Source organism: Tinamus guttatus, unplaced genomic scaffold (genome assembly GCF_059628265.1).
Source record: "Tinamus guttatus ecotype Peru unplaced genomic scaffold, ASM5962826v1 Tinamus_guttatus_pri_ptg000018l, whole genome shotgun sequence".
Lineage (NCBI taxonomy): Eukaryota > Metazoa > Chordata > Aves > Tinamiformes > Tinamidae > Tinamus > Tinamus guttatus.
In genome coordinates, this window is record NW_028288552.1 from 1,019,055 (window position 1) to 1,034,659 (window position 15,605).

General features: G+C 38.9%; 1 protein-coding gene across 2 annotated transcripts in view; it reads left to right on the plus strand.

Moving 5' to 3' along the window:
- Positions 1–1,768: 1,768 nt before the first annotated feature.
- Positions 1,769–15,605, plus strand: part of CFTR (CF transmembrane conductance regulator) — an 86,453-nt gene continuing 72,616 nt past the window's right edge. For both annotated transcript variants that reach the window (XM_088523656.1, XM_088523649.1), the window contains exons 1-3: positions 1,769–1,821; positions 12,855–12,965; positions 14,232–14,343. In XM_088523656.1, the coding sequence (XP_088379782.1) occupies positions 1,769–1,821; positions 12,855–12,965; positions 14,232–14,343 (276 nt within the window). The remainder of the gene's footprint in view (positions 1,822–12,854; positions 12,966–14,231; positions 14,344–15,605) is intronic.

The following is a 15,605-nucleotide window of genomic DNA, read 5'->3' on the forward strand; positions in this document are numbered from 1 at the left end:
AAGATGTTTATGGAAAATACCCCATTAGCTATTGACACTTAAAGCAGTTTGGACGTGATCCACAAAAGGTTTTAAATGACTAACATACCTTACTTTCTAATGTAAAATAAGAAAAACCTGCTAATCCCATGCTCGGTTTCTGCCTTATCTGAACACTCCGGTGGCCCAAAGGCTAGAAGGGGAGAGCGCCCGCGCGTGTTGCTCGGAAGACTTGGGTTTCCCACGCCAAGACTGGCGCGTGTCCCCGCTCCTCGAGGACAAATTCGCCCTTTCACGAGGGCAGCGCCGGGGGCCGGGTCCGCCCGCGGCCGCGCCGCGCGCCGCGCTCCGCCAGGGGGCTCCGCTCCGCGCCGCGCCGCGCCGCGCAGCGCAGGGAGCGTCCGCGGGACGCGCTCCGGGGCCTGGCCAGGGGTGTGCAGCGGAATCAGAGCTGCAGAGGCTGCAGAAAGAGGCAGCCAGTTAAATCGTAGCACTATCTATAAGACCACAGAGAATCATGTCGGCGGAGCCGCATGCTTAGCAATAAGTTATCAATAATATGAAAACATGTTTTTTTTTTCTTACACTTAAAGAGATGAAATAGGAGTGTGTAAACAGCACATTGAAGTATTAAATGCAGCAGGGTTATATACAGAACTAAAGTAATCACAAGACCTAACTCCTGCTTCTTGTCATCTTTGTTTTCCTTTAAGCATGCTTTCTTCTGCGCACTCTGGGATTACACTTGTACAACAGAGGCATAATTCCAGAGACAGCTCTGTTATTAAATGGGGGTTCAGGCTACATGTTATAAGGATATGATATGCCTTCACTTCTCCATCTAGGTTCAAGTTGTCGTGACAATGAGAAAAGTTGCAAAATTGCAGCAAGTGTATTTTATAGCGAACGTGAGTGTGCTCGCTGCTCGCATTATCCTGACCAGAGCTCCCTGCCCACTCTGTGCTGCTCTACTCGGTCATTTCAGAGCGACGGCGGTGGCGAACGGCGCGACACCCACGAGCGGGTCCCAGCGCCCCCTTCCCGGCTCCGACAGGACCAGCGCAGGGGGGATTTGCGGGGCTTCCCCCTCACCCCGGCGGGAACGGCGGATACCGCGGGCTTCGGGCATGCGCCGCAGTCAAACCCCGTCGAACCGGCCCTAGCCTCCCGTCGTGTTGAGAGGCGCCCCGCGTCTCCCGCGGTGCCGCGGCGGGTTTGCGAGCAGGTGGCCCGGGAGCCGGGGGAGAAGTGTGAATGTGTGTGTGTGTGTGTGTGTGTGTGTATGTGTGTATGTGTATGAGTGTGGGTGTGAGCGTGTGTGTGTGTGTATGAGAGTGGTGTGAGTGTGGGTGTGAGCGTGTGTGTGTGTGTGTGTGTGTGAGGGTGGGTGCGAGCGTGTGTGTGTGTGTGAGAGAGGGTGTGTGTGTGTGTGTGTGTGAGGGTGTGTGTGTGTGTGAGGGTGAGGGTGGGTGTGAGCGTGGGTGTGTAAGGGTGCGCGCGTGTGCGCTCCAGGGGGAGCTCCGCGAGGCTCAGGGGAGCAGGGGGCGGTGGCGGAGGTGGCGGAGGCGGCGGGGCGCGGACCGGCGCCCGAGCCCTCCCGCTTTTGAAGCTGGGCAAAGCAGAGGCGGGGAGAGGGGCAGGGGAAGGAGGCAGGCGATGACATCAGAGCGGCCCGAGCGGATAAGGTGGGAGAGCGGAGAGGAGCGGAGCGGGCGAGCGAGGCGTGAGCAATCGCGGGCGGCCGGCGGAGCCCCGCGTCCTGCCCCGCGCCGCGACAGCGCCGGGCACCATGCAGAGATCCCCCCTGGAGAAGGCGAACATCTTCTCCAAACTTTTCTTCAGGTGGGAGCTGCGTGCGGCGGGGCACGTGCGGGCTGGGCGAGCGGGGCCGGCGCGGGGCTCGTGGCTGCGCGGGGCGCTGGGCGCCCGTGGACCCCCGAGCGACGGGGGGAGCCTCAGGAGGGGTGGGATCTTTTCTCACTTCCCCCCCCGGCCCCCCTCCAGTTTTTAGCACTAGGTCTCTGTCTATTAGGTGTCATAAACTGTCAGTGGTCCTAGACAAATTGATTTATGACATAATTTGAGCAACCTTTGGTAAATTGCTTAACTACTTAAGCTGTTATATCACTTCAGGGTGTGAGATCACGTTGTGGGGGAATGATCTGAAAGCAAGGATTTCTTTTCTTTTTCTCCTTTTCTTTTTCTCTTTCTCTTTCTCTCTTTTTCTCCTTTTCTTTTTCTCTTTTCCTCTTTTTCTTTTTCCTTTCCTCTCCCCTTTTTCACAATATAAAATCCTACTGGGAATAGTTCCCTGTAAGCCTTGAAAGTATTCACTTGTGAGCAAAGTCCCCGGCGCCTTTTCTTTCTCACAACTTCAAATAAAGAGAGGGGAAGGAGCCTGTGCATAACACACTTCATAAGGGAATTTAGAAGCCTGAAAATGTTTAACGTGATATTGTTGAAAATAAAGCAACTAGCTGGAAAGAGCAATTAATCTTTCTGGCCCACATATCACCAGTTTTGTTGTTTCTCCAGGGGGCTGTTTTCCCCTCTTGTTACTTGAGTGTCTTTAATGCAGCACTGAAGGGAGGGAGGAAGTCTTGAGTGAAACATGGTCATAGTGACTGGAGTGAGGACATGTGCTATAAAACCATAACATTGGCACGAAGTTCCTGGCTGAGATACTAACTAACTTTTAAGTCTCCTCCTAAACTTCCTTTATCAGCAGATTGGGTTATACTTGGACTATTTTCCTTCTTAGTTTCTTAAGAAGTGGCTCTTCATTAATTATTCTGTCTACTTGTCCCCTTGCTTTGATTGCTTTGGCCATTCATTTCAGCCAGATGGGGTAGCCATGAAGGATCCCAAACATAACCAGTTTCTCAAGTTTCATGAAATGACCAACTAAGCAGATTCCTGTCAGTGTCCTCCACAGATGCTGCAATGTGAAAGAAGCTCTACCTACATTCAAATGCTCTTAGACACAGAGAATGTGGATAAGTGGGCGTGAGCCCTTATAAATTCTCCATAGAATAAGCTTCACTTAGTACTCCAGTCAAGTATAAAATACAAATCCATAGGAAATAAAGCAACATATTAACTTTGTTGCTCAAGGAACCAGTTCATTTTATTTCTAAAGCTTCAATTAGCATGCTATCCTAGAACCCGTGATGTTGAAGATGCCAAGCAAAACTCCCAATAAAATAAATACTTTTGAGATTCTTCCCCTAAGTCCCCATGTCCAAAACCAGACACAACTCATGCTCATTAACCATCCTTGTCTCTGAGTCTTTATCTCAATTAAATGAGGTCTGAATCTTGCATACTGTGCATGATACTTGATATTGTACTGTGTTATGGTAATATAATATTATGTTAATTAATATATAAATAAAAGTTATTTGTGTTGAATACTGACTAGAACAAGAGAGTTTCTGTACAAAACTTAATAATGTTTCAAAGAATAAAAAGTATGCATTCAGCTGGGTAAGAATAACGGAAGTTATGTATATATTTATAAATAATTCAACACAATGATATGCTACTGTGGATTACAAATATATATTTACCACATCTATTGTGAATTTTTGTCTCTACTCAAAATTATTATATGGAGTGTTGAATAAATCACGAAAGTAAAAATCACTGCATAATAATGTTGCATCCCAGTTGGCAACAAGAATGCTTTTCTTTAAAAAAAAGCTTTTAAAAATGAATTATATATAGCTATGAAACATATTGGCATGTTTTAAAATGTGTGCGTTCAGGACTCACTCAGTTTTAACCTCATCAAATTAGTATCAGATTATTAGAAGGTAAGTTATCAGAGAGCCAAAATTTAGCAAGTGTGAGGATTTTACACGACCATGTTATTTGTGATGAACTTGCAAAGACAGAAGAATTTACTTAAAATCACTAACAAGAGACCTGTTCGGCCAGTTAGAAACATCTGTTGTGGTTAATGAATTAGACTGAATCAAAGTTTTGTAAAAGTATTTTATAACTGTTATAACTGAATCTGTACATTCTTGGTTTCTGAAACTGATCATACCTAGTAAAGCACTTCAGAACATGCTCACATGTAGCATGAGCTTTAATTCTGTTAAAACGTGTGAGATACAGAACTCATGAGCATTATATTAGAAACAAGTAGCCAACAAGCTTTTTTAAAAAAAAAAGTTTAAAAAAAAAGGAAAGAAAAAATGTCTAGAAAAGCTATTGCTTATAATTAATCAGCTTGGTTATTTGAACCAAATTAAACCAGTAATGGTTAAATAGTTGTGTTCGAGAACAATATTGAAGAACGTGAATATGCAGCAATACGTTGAAAAAGTGACACTAATGAACAACATATTATTTTTTGTGAAAGTCTTGCTGATATATGTAACATTATTAATTAATATCATAGAAGATGTTGTCAGCTACCTGATTATTGTATCTATAAGCCAAGGATCTTTTGCTTCATCATATGGGCTAGCGATGTTTGAACATATTAAAATGCAGAAAGGAGCTTCTAGCTCATCAGTTAATAATCTGGATATGTTTCAGTATTGTCCGTACCTTTTTTTTTTTTTTTTGGCTAACCTTTATGCTAAAAAGGGAGAAGCCACCATGTGCATACAAGGAGGTGATTTTAGGGAAATTGTGTTGGACTTTTACCACTAGCCAGACTGATGGTTGAAAAAGTTAGATTTGCTAAAAGTGGCCACAGTAGTTTTGGTTTTAAAAATCTGAATTTTTCTTCCTGGAATTTAAGCAGTTTTTGTTTAAGAAATTGTGTTTTGGTGGTTAAAATATGAGACATGAGGTAAGTGATTTGGTATCTTCCATTAGGGTGGGATTTAGAAAGCACTAGGTGTAAAGTGTTTGGGCTTTCAGAGTTTGGGATTTTTTTCTTATTACATTTTCAGAACTAATCTTCCTTTCCAAATCACATGTAAGAAATGTGCATTGACTACCTCTTACCATGTTTAAAGCAAACAGACTTTTATGTAGAAATGGTTACATGGTCATATACTTAACTATATATCCATTGTGAAGCTTTGTTGTTGTCTTTATGACGAATTTTAGAGGATCAAGGCCATACTTTGACAACAAATAACCTCAGTACTTTGCAATCATTTGTTTTTATTGCAGGTTGACTGAGATTAAGAAGTATTATTATTGTTTTATTAATGCAAGTGTAATTATTTATAGCTGAAACACAGAGACTTATCCCTGAAGTCTTGGGAATGGCTGCAAGTTTTGCACCATTCTGATATTTTGACAAAGAGATTTAGGTATTTAAACCCAAGTTCCCAAAAGGCAATATTAATGCTCTTGTCTAACTGTCTAAGCACATCTGCTTTGGTACATACAGAGTTTGGAAACTGGCTTGGCAGGACTGAGCCATTCAGTGTCTCATTATTAAATCCAAATGAGACATCAAGCTGACCATTCTTCACGCTTAGATTCTCAGTCCTTGGTGCATGCTCTAGCTGTCTCCTTCTTTCCAAAACAGATAAAAAATAACCAATCATCTTTTACACAACTGTCCATTGGCTCCAACAATAATTTGGCTTCTGTATTAAATTCCTTCTTCTGCTGTGTGTGTTGATAGGGGTAGGAAATTTAAGTCTATATATCCTTCTCCTTTGCCTCTTCTAGGAAGTAGGCTTTCCATAAGTTTATGGAAAATATCTGTTGAAGTTGTTTCAGCTCTGTTTCTCTGTCTCAGTTAGTCTTTTTAATTGAGTGAGAGGGACACTGTAGTCTACTGCTTGAGCAACTCAATTGCAAGTGAGTCTTGATGCCTTGGGCATTTTTATAAAGTGTGTTAGTGGCCTTTATGGTGGATAATCATCCAAGACTTAAGCTTTGAAAGTGTCTAACCCAAGAGCTACAATCATGGTTATTCTTTTACTTTCTCTAGACTAATTCTTTCTTAATTATTTTCTGCAATGGTGCACTTTGAACTGGCAGGTTTGAGAATGCCCTTACTGAAAAGGCATTCTCACTTAGATGTTTGTGGATGTGGAGCCTGTGGACACGGGGTCATGTCAAATCTGGCATCTGACATCCCATTAGGTCTTCTAAAACATATAAGTAAGTCAAAGGTCAAATCAAATTCCAGCACACAGGAAGATTTTAATGATACATATCTTACAGAATGTGACAGTATAAGTTTGTAGATGCAATTGAAACCCCTTTCATGAGGGGCATGGTAAGCATAGGCAGGAGAACAAGATCTCACAGATGATGTTTACTTAGAACTCAGCTGAACAAAAGGGTATCCATTTTCATTCTTGTAGTCACCAAGCAGCTAAACCAAGGCTGCATATAAAGAGGTTCCAAAATTAGGAGAGAACATAGAGGCCTTTGAGATGTATTTTGAAACTACATTGTCTTCTTTTGAAACGAGAAATCTTCTGGCACTCAGCTATGAGTAAGTGCTTCTTTCAGGAGAAGGGATTGATCCTGGAGGGTAGTATGTGGGGTGGTCTGATGGAGAATTGATGCTTTGATTCCATAGGCAAAGTTGTGCCTTAGGAAAAAAGCCTAAGTTTTCCCCCTAAGCAAGCTGGGAAATGAATTTGGTTCAGGTATATGTTTATTTTATAAACATTTTTCCACTTCTAAAATAAAGAAAGTGAGCCTTTATTCTGTTGGGGTTCTGCTGATCTTTTGTTTTAACTTGTTTTTCCAAGTTAACTGAATTTAAATTTAATCTATGAGACCCAGGATGCTTTTATTTCTCAATTTGGGAATGGGAAGACATGAGATGATTACCCTTTAATTTGCAAGGATCAGACTGAGGAGTGGCAGCTTCGAATACCAGGGTACAGAGAAGATGGCAAAAAGCAAGTTGTAGAAGCAGTTTGTAGTTCTGGATTACATCCACATTGTCTTAGTGGGAATTCACCTTTAGATATTTAGTATTTAAACGAAATAAATGATTTCCTGCACCCTTCCCCTTCCCATGTTCAAATTGCTACAAATCTGTTCCCCTATTCATGAAGATTTTTATTTCTGATCATATGGCAGTCCTAGAGGTTGGAACAAATTATAGATTTGGAAAGGATTATTGCATATGATGTGCACCCGTATGCTAATTTCCTATAAAATGTATCTGTAAATGCATGCATAAAACAGGATGATATTAAATTGAGTGAAGTTTGTTAGGGTCATGTTAGTAACACATCTGAGAGCTTTTCAAATTAAATTCAGTCATGATTAGAACAACTTTGCAATATTTTGCTGATGCAGAGTTTCTTCAGTATTCCTTGCTCCTTTAAAATGTTTCCAAAGGACTAGGAAAAAGAAAAAAAAGGTTTCTCATAGTTTCTCACTATGGAATGCAGTAACTGAGAAAGAGAATGAAAATGATGAAGTATTCTCTTGTAGCAAGTTTCGCTATAAGTATACACTGAAACGGTGTTGAAAGTTCTGTTTAGAGCTGATGGTCATTGTTTTGATGGCTTTGTAAAAGAAATATTTAAAACATATATTACACTTCATTTTATTATATAAATAATGATCAGGCTTTAATACGCAGGTATGTCCTGCCATTATTTGCTTCATTACATAAATATCTTTGTACCTGCAATATGCCTCTTTTCTTTTTTCTCAAAAATAGTTCTCATAGTCATTCTGCAAACTGAAATACTTTGAGCAGTGTACTAATTTTAAGGAAAAAAAGGGCTTAAAAAGTCAGAATCTCAATAATAATCAAAAATACTTAGAAATTGTGCTGTGTAGATAATAATTTGAATAAGTGTCACTTTGTCAAAAGTGGTCAGAAAAATGCTTTCCAAGACTTTTCCAAGAGCTGTTCTGCAGTAATTCTCTTTATGTTTAACTGTTGCAGTCCAGGGGTTTCATCAGAGCATTAGTTATTCAAAAAGTGGTGCTGTTCACCAATAGTGGCTGAGTCAGTGAGGTTGCAGGCATTTTCTATGATGTCAAATAATTCCTCAAGGCAAAGAAGTGACGATCAGTAAATAAATTTAACCATTCATTTTAATTATCTGTAAGAAATAAAAAATGAACAGGATCTCCATTTACTTGCAGTTGTTGAAACCCTATAGTTGTATTATGTATAAATACTAGGCTCAGAAAATTCTTTTGTTTGTGTGCCTTAAGAGGGTAAAAATGTTGAAAGTTTACTATAGCTGTTGGAATATATAACATGCTGCTTCAGCATGTTACTATTTGAAACAAAAGAAGATGGTCCAGCCCTGCTCTGCTGAGGGGCCCAGGATCTAGCAGTGGTGTCTGGCAATTGCTGTCCCTTAGGTGCCCTGAATCATCACATCTGTTAGCAAGGATCATGCAGAACTGTGGTCACCCTTTATGGGCATGGTGCACACTGCTCAGAGACAAGCCTTGGTGGTACAGTGTCCTTCTACGGAAACACAATTCAAGTGTAGGAGAGCTGCCACCACCAGTATAAAGTAAGTAGCAAATTGCAGTTCTACCACTGGGGTGATGGGCCTCTTTGAGGCTGGCATGCAGGGCCTAGACCCCTGTCTAGTCTGATCTTCAGGAATACCTCGAATCTACATGGTATCTCAGTCTTTACCTGTAGGCAGCTGGAATTAGTGGGCCCACAAGTGCTTTGCAATACTTGGACCTCAAAGCATGATGATCACAACTTGTTTTTTTTTTTTTTTTTTCCACCTCAGCGCTTAGGAGTAAGAGAAAACTGGAAATATTTTCCTTACTTGATCTCCATTAGGGTTGAGGCTCAATCCCTTAGGAAGTTCAGGTTACCCACTGGGTAATACCTTGAAAGAGGAATAAGTGAAGGCATGGTTGCCTTTGTCCTCCTCAGTAGATCTTACCGGTTGTGCACATGACATCTGTTGAAGTGGTGCCAGACTGGGCAGGTGTGCCCTTCCAGAACTTCTATGCATACTTTGCCTTGCGGGCCTTGGTCAACATAGTCCAGTTCTCTTACAGCAAAGTCACACCACTGCTCCTGTTGCTTTGCTAATGTTGTGTACTTTGTGCCTGGGCGAGGGTCTGATATGTTTGGGGAATTCCTGTACACAGCAAGAAAATCTGTGTAGTTGGCTTAGCAACACTGAGGCTCCTTTCTGTCTTCTGTGGCATGCAAAGCAGCCTTAAGGGAGAGTCAAATCCTATTGACAAGTTAGCAGCATATGTTAATACTCTTTGGGGAGCCAACGACATCTGTCCCATCAGTGAAATTCCCTAGAGTGGATTGAGGCTGAACTTGCTGGAGAAACAAATAGCTGTAATAAGAAATCTAAGATATATTTCTAAAGTGGGTGATAAAGAAAGAAATATATTAAAAGAGCAGTTAAAAACATGTTACATACGTTATATTTACATAGAAAGCCAGTAAAGTGTATTTTTCTACTAGGTAATTAATATAAAGGTGGGACTTGTTTTCCTTCTTTTCTTCTTTCCTACTGTACACCTTTGAAACTTGTCCCCTGCTGGGTTTCATGTGTATGTACCCATAATAACATTCGTAGTTAGTGGCAAAACTCTGACAGCACTACAGATTTCTCTGTGAAAGAGTTCATTAAATCCCAGACAGTAATCCGGTGGCATTTGCTAGAGTAATGCCATAAGGCCAATCTGTTTCCCTTCCTTCTTAATTTCTTCCTCTCCAAAGAAATTTTGCATTTTCTGTAGCCTTGAGAAGAAATGACCAGAAGTTAATGCTGGAAAGGCACTCCTAGTAAGACAAAAATAAAAAACAATAAAAAAAAAGCAAAACCCCCAAAACACACAAAACAAACACACACAAAGAACCATATTCATTAACAAACTCTGATTCAGCTATGTTGTCTTGTGACAAAGAAACACTGATACCTATAGCTTATATTGCCATTTAAAGTAGATTTATAGCCATTTTGCCTTTCAAAACTGTGCAAAAAAAAAGCCAGATTATGTTGGTAAATCTGGCTGCTATTACAGCCTGGTATAAAGTGTGTTTTAGGAGATATTTATATATTTTAAGTCTACTACATTTTGTGAGACTATACATCTCCTGAAACAGATTTTGTCAATATACTTGAAGCAGTTATAGAAAACCTGTGTTGAGACAAGAATTATGTTAAAGGCGACCTCCTCCCACTGTTCTCCCTTGAACCTTAATCCACTTGGCACAGTTCACAAATTGCCCACACGTAATTAGGGTGGGACTGTCAGGTAAAGCCAGGCGCCTCAGATGTGAGCATCTTTTGGGTTACCTCTGTCAGCAGCCTCCAGTAGAAGCCTGGGAGAAGTTACAGACTAGGAAATCCTGGAAGAAAGTGACAGTAGCAGTGACAGCTGGCTACAGGAGTTCATCTATCTTAGTTGTAGCTACTGTGATGAGTAGAGATATGGGGACAAAGGCTACACTAAGTCTAAATCAAACTTGTCAACTTGTGGGAGGAGGGTGTTTTAGGTGACGCTGATAAACAAACCCAGATCAACACCAAGTAGAACAAGAAGCATTCTTACAAGCTCAGTAGATCTGCTATGCTTGCTACTCAAATTATCCTCAAATGATAAAATAGCCACTCTTTGTAAATATAATTTCTTTATTTCTTTCTTTTTAAATTTTGTTACTTCGGGCAGTGGCAAAATGCCAAGATAGGTACTAATCAAAAGTATAAATAATATCAAACGTGTGGAAAGAAACAGTGCAACGCAAAATGTTTTCCTAAAGTGTATAAGGTCTGAAACTGTAAAGAATTTCTTTTATTTTCTGAGACAAGCTGAACATCACTTACTGCAGTCTCAAAGCATTATTAAGAGACTGAGCCATCGGTTATTCATCCAAGGCAGTTATTCTTCTTAATTATGGTATTGGAAATTAAAGAGGTCGCTTACAAAGTACTGTTGCTTACTTGCATTAGCTGCAGAATGCAAGCCAGTAGCTTATATTCATTTTATCATTGCCAAAATGTCCGAATATACTGAGTTTCTATAAGCCAATCAATGAGAGTTTCTGTTCCTGAAATACGAGGATTAGCCATGTTTGCACAAGACATGCACAAAGTCAACAGTGACAGGTCTTTTCACCATCCTGTATGTGACTTGTCATTTGCAGTTACCACCCAAGATTTTCACTGAATGGGATTATTTTAAATCCAAGATTTTTTTTCCTATGTATTTTATTACATCTCTGAAAACATTGGCCCATACTTCCAGTACTAGAAAAGTTTATGGAACTTTTATCAATGACGTTCCAAAGTAAGATAACTCAAAAACTTTAATAGCTGCAATAACTCTCAATAATTCTAATAGTTGACCTTGCTGTAACATATTGTGAATGGCGTGTTCTTTCTCAGTTAAACTGCTGACAAAGACTGAGCTAAGCCCAATTTATCTGAAACTGCTCTATGATTGCAGAATGAAAGATAATTTTCTGATTTGTTGAAGTACTCTGTCTTGCAGTATATGTGTCTTTGCAGTGTATGCAGTGTAACTGTCCACTTGGGAAAAAAAAATGTGTTTTTTTTTTTTTTTTTTACTGAATTACCGGGATTATAGTGTTTTTATAAGATTCATAGCTTTGTTAAAATGAATTTTAGAATGTTAATATGCACACAAATAGTTATACACAAATAGGATTTCACTGTTGAGCCAAGGTCTCTTCGCATTGACGTAACGTCTAATTGCTTTCCTTTACCTTTAACATCCAGCCTCTTTGCATCATCAGAGATTGCTGTTGAGAATGTGGCTTACTCTGTGTATATTATACATATTTTATCAGACATGTTAAGATATGCTAAAAATCAGTGCATATTTTCTGATAAACCATGGGAAACATTTTTGTATTTGTTTTGCAATTTTGTTACTGTTGTCTGTAGAAACAATCTAAAATTACAAAAAATATATCTGAAATGGTTGAGCTTTTATGAATCAGAAATTTTAGCAAAACTGTAAATCATGAGTTTTTATAATCTATGTTTACATATGGAAACAGGAGAGCAATAACCTGCAAACTGTTTCTTTCACAGATATTTCATTATTTTTAAGGAAACATTCTTTAATAATTGTCAGTAAAGCAGAAGTTCAGATAGCTTCAAGATGCATGGCTAGTTCTTATGATTACTTGTTTTTTTCTTTTTTTGCGTGCTGAAAAAAAATATATAGGCATTATATATATAAAGTAGGCATTTATATATATTTATATATATATTATAATATATATTATATATTAGTAGGCATTTGAAGGATCAAATTGTTCAATAACATTGCTAATGTCTTATGCAGTGGATGCAGTAGCCAATCTAGAGTTATCTCCTGCTTTGTTTTAATTTAGCATACCTTTTAAACTGACACTAAATTTATAAACATTTCATTTGAAGAAAGAAATTCAAAATGTTTAGTGGTGGATGTGGTGAAAATCTTATGGTGAGTCCCGCAAAGATCTTGTGTATTATTTCATGCATACTGCAATGTAAGCTGCCAAAGATAGGTGCAATAAGGTTGTATTTAAGACTTTCTAGTTTTTATGGTGCAATTTATACATGACACTTACTTCACTTACCATTTCCTATTCATTATATGGCTATGACACATGTTTAGACATGAAATACAGAAGTCTCAATCCACTGTTTATCCACTGCTTAAATAAGAAGCTTGGCTCATGATCAAATGCCAAAACTGATGAAATGCAAGAGTTTTGTAAATATTCTTATCATATTTTACTTGCCATTATAGCTTAGTAAATATAATGCAATTTCATGCCTGCTCTATATTATGTGATGTTATTTTATGTTTGTTTTACACATACATACATGAATATAAACACATATTGGTTGCTCTGGAGGAGATATTCCAGGCTGGACAATGCAATCCCATAAATAAGCCCAGAAATGAGTGATCTTTATTTATGTGTTTTGTTTTGTTTTGTTTCTTCTTAGATGGACAAAACCAATTTTGAAAAAGGGTTACAGACAACGATTGGAGCTGTCAGATATTTACCAAATCCCTTCTGCGGACTCTGCTGATAATCTTTCTGAAAAATTAGAAAGGTACAAAAGAAGTATGCTTTCTTGGCATTACCTTTCAGATTAATGAAATAACAACTTCGTCTGTTCTGGGAAACACATTGCAGCTTTCATTAGTAAGCTACTGGATAAAATATCTAAATAGCATTGCTTGTAAACTGTTGCATGCTGACTGGCTTGAATGTCTCGTCATTCAGCATGGAAAGATATTCAGTTGTCCTTTGGAGCTGATTGGGAGCCATGATGGAGATGTGTCCCTTAAATGCTCTAAATTACTCTTTTGAGGTACCGGTGACATCTCCCCATTGACTAGTGAAACACACAATTTGAGTGCTAGTTCTCTATCCAGCTATTATTTCTTCCCAAAATATCCTGTCCTGCTTTTGTGTGTATGTGTGTACTTTTTCTTTACCATCTAAACAACAAGTTGCTTGGGGAGGCAATTCAGCCGCTGTGCTGCACTTGTAACTATGACAGATACAAGTGCTTAAATCTCATCTCTCTCCTGTAGTCTCTAGTGTAGCTTTCCCCTTGCATTTGGAGACAGCTGGATCTTCACTGTTGTGCCAATCCAATTAAACTGAAGGGCAGTGTGACATACAATTGCAAAAGTGGTGGAACATTGGTATAACTTCATGCTTTTTGACGCAGAGAAGAATTTATAGATGAAATATTCTGGCTATTTAATATTCTGCTGAATAAATGAAGAAAAGTGGTAACTGAGTAAATTCTTACGAGTACTTTAATTTGTTTGTTCACTGCTGACTAAACATGTATACGTATAACATGTATACATAGCATGCCTTGGGCTAGAAATCTATTGTACCATAGAGAATTATTGTCTTAATTTAAAAAAAAAAAAAAAAGAAAAAACCAAAACTCGCTAGTACCAGAGTCACATTTTTGATGCTTTCTTGGTGTTTTCTTTCTGCTGCAGACTGGAAGAACTCCAAAACATTTATTTGCCTATTATTTGTGCATTGGTCTTAAGTACAGCAGGTTTCTTTAAAACATACAGTGTGACCTTTCCATGAATTAGCTCCCTGCAGGGTGATGTATGGCTGAGTATTTAAATCTGCCAAATATGCGGCTGAATTAAGTTTGAACTTTTATTGATCTATCAAGTCAATGAAGGGCAGGTCTTTGGGGTCTTTGCAAAGCTTTGTTTTATTAGTGACCTTAGCTAAATCTCCTTGGATATACTTGAGCGACCTGAACTATGTCAGAGCCATAGACCCATGTATTTGCTCACACAACTTAATGGTCTTGTTTTTTTCGGTTCCTTTTCAGAGAGTGGGACAGAGAGCTGGCAACTTCAAAGAAAAAACCCAAACTTATTAATGCTCTTAGACGATGCTTCTTCTGGAAATTTGTGTTTTATGGAATAATATTATACTTAGGGGTAAGTTTTGTTCTTTTTTTCAGTAAAATTTGAATGTTGCATAAATGGATCCAGGTCTTAGGGCTTTCTAAAGGAATACGGAATCCTGTGGAGAGCTACTGTTTACTCTCTTTATGACTTACAAAGTTGATAAATATCGAGAGATACTCAGGGACCATCTTGGAGAAAGTATTTTCTGATTATGTACTAATATCTTGAAGCAGTACATATTCCTTAAGTGGTAGCATGTGTTCCCCCCAGTAAAGATAGAGCATGGGATCTTTTTGTATAACAGCTGAATTAATGTAGTTATTTTCTTATATTACTTTTTTAACACATTTCTGCAGAATTTTCTACCCTTACCTTGAAATAACTGATACTGAAAACTCACATGATTTGGTTGATTTTGCCAAAGGCAAAAGGAGTCAGCTTCACAGTGAAATGCTTTGTTCAGGCTTATGTATGCAATAAACAAGCTTGATATAGGGAAATACTACATAGGTGTCTACATTAGTCTTAACATTTCCACATAAGCAACCATATGGAACGTGCTTGAATCTTTAGCGCTCCGAAGTATAAGATCAGGATCTTCATGTTAGCATCTGAACTGATTATGTTTATCAGCTTTTCAACATGTTAGGATTACCCTGACTTACCAAATGCCACCTGTTTGAAAATCCTATCACTGGGGTTATGAGCTGTGAAAATAGTTTATTATTAATGGTCTCTCAACAGGTGGTGTAGATATCCAGTCGCAAAACTGAAGATTACTGTTAACTAATATATACATTAAATATTCATGCTATTTTCAGGTTTCTATAATTTAATAAGAAAAGTGAGATATTAAACTGCATGTTTCTTTGAACAAAGTGCTGTGGTATTGAAAATAGATGATATAATAGCCCAAATGGCCCAGAGAGGTCAGATATACTGAGATAGTCAGCATTTTCAGACATCAGACAGATTCCTCGGCCAGATTTTTATCCTAGGTTGCTACAGAAAAGGATTATTTCCTCTGGCATTAGTGTTGAATGTGATCCAGTTTAGCTGTACTTTCAAGTAAGGCCACACATTGGGTGAAAGGAAGGGGAGGGGAGTTAAATAGCCCATAATATTTGCTGAAGTTCATCTTGCTTCCTAGAGAGAGAACTTCTCTTTTCTTCCAACTTTCTGTCAAGTATCCCAAAGAATGGTTCCACAAGAACAACAATGTTATAAAAATGCAAACCTTCATTCCCAATATATTGATCCCTCTTCCAGGGGGACAAAGAAAAGCAGGAGAG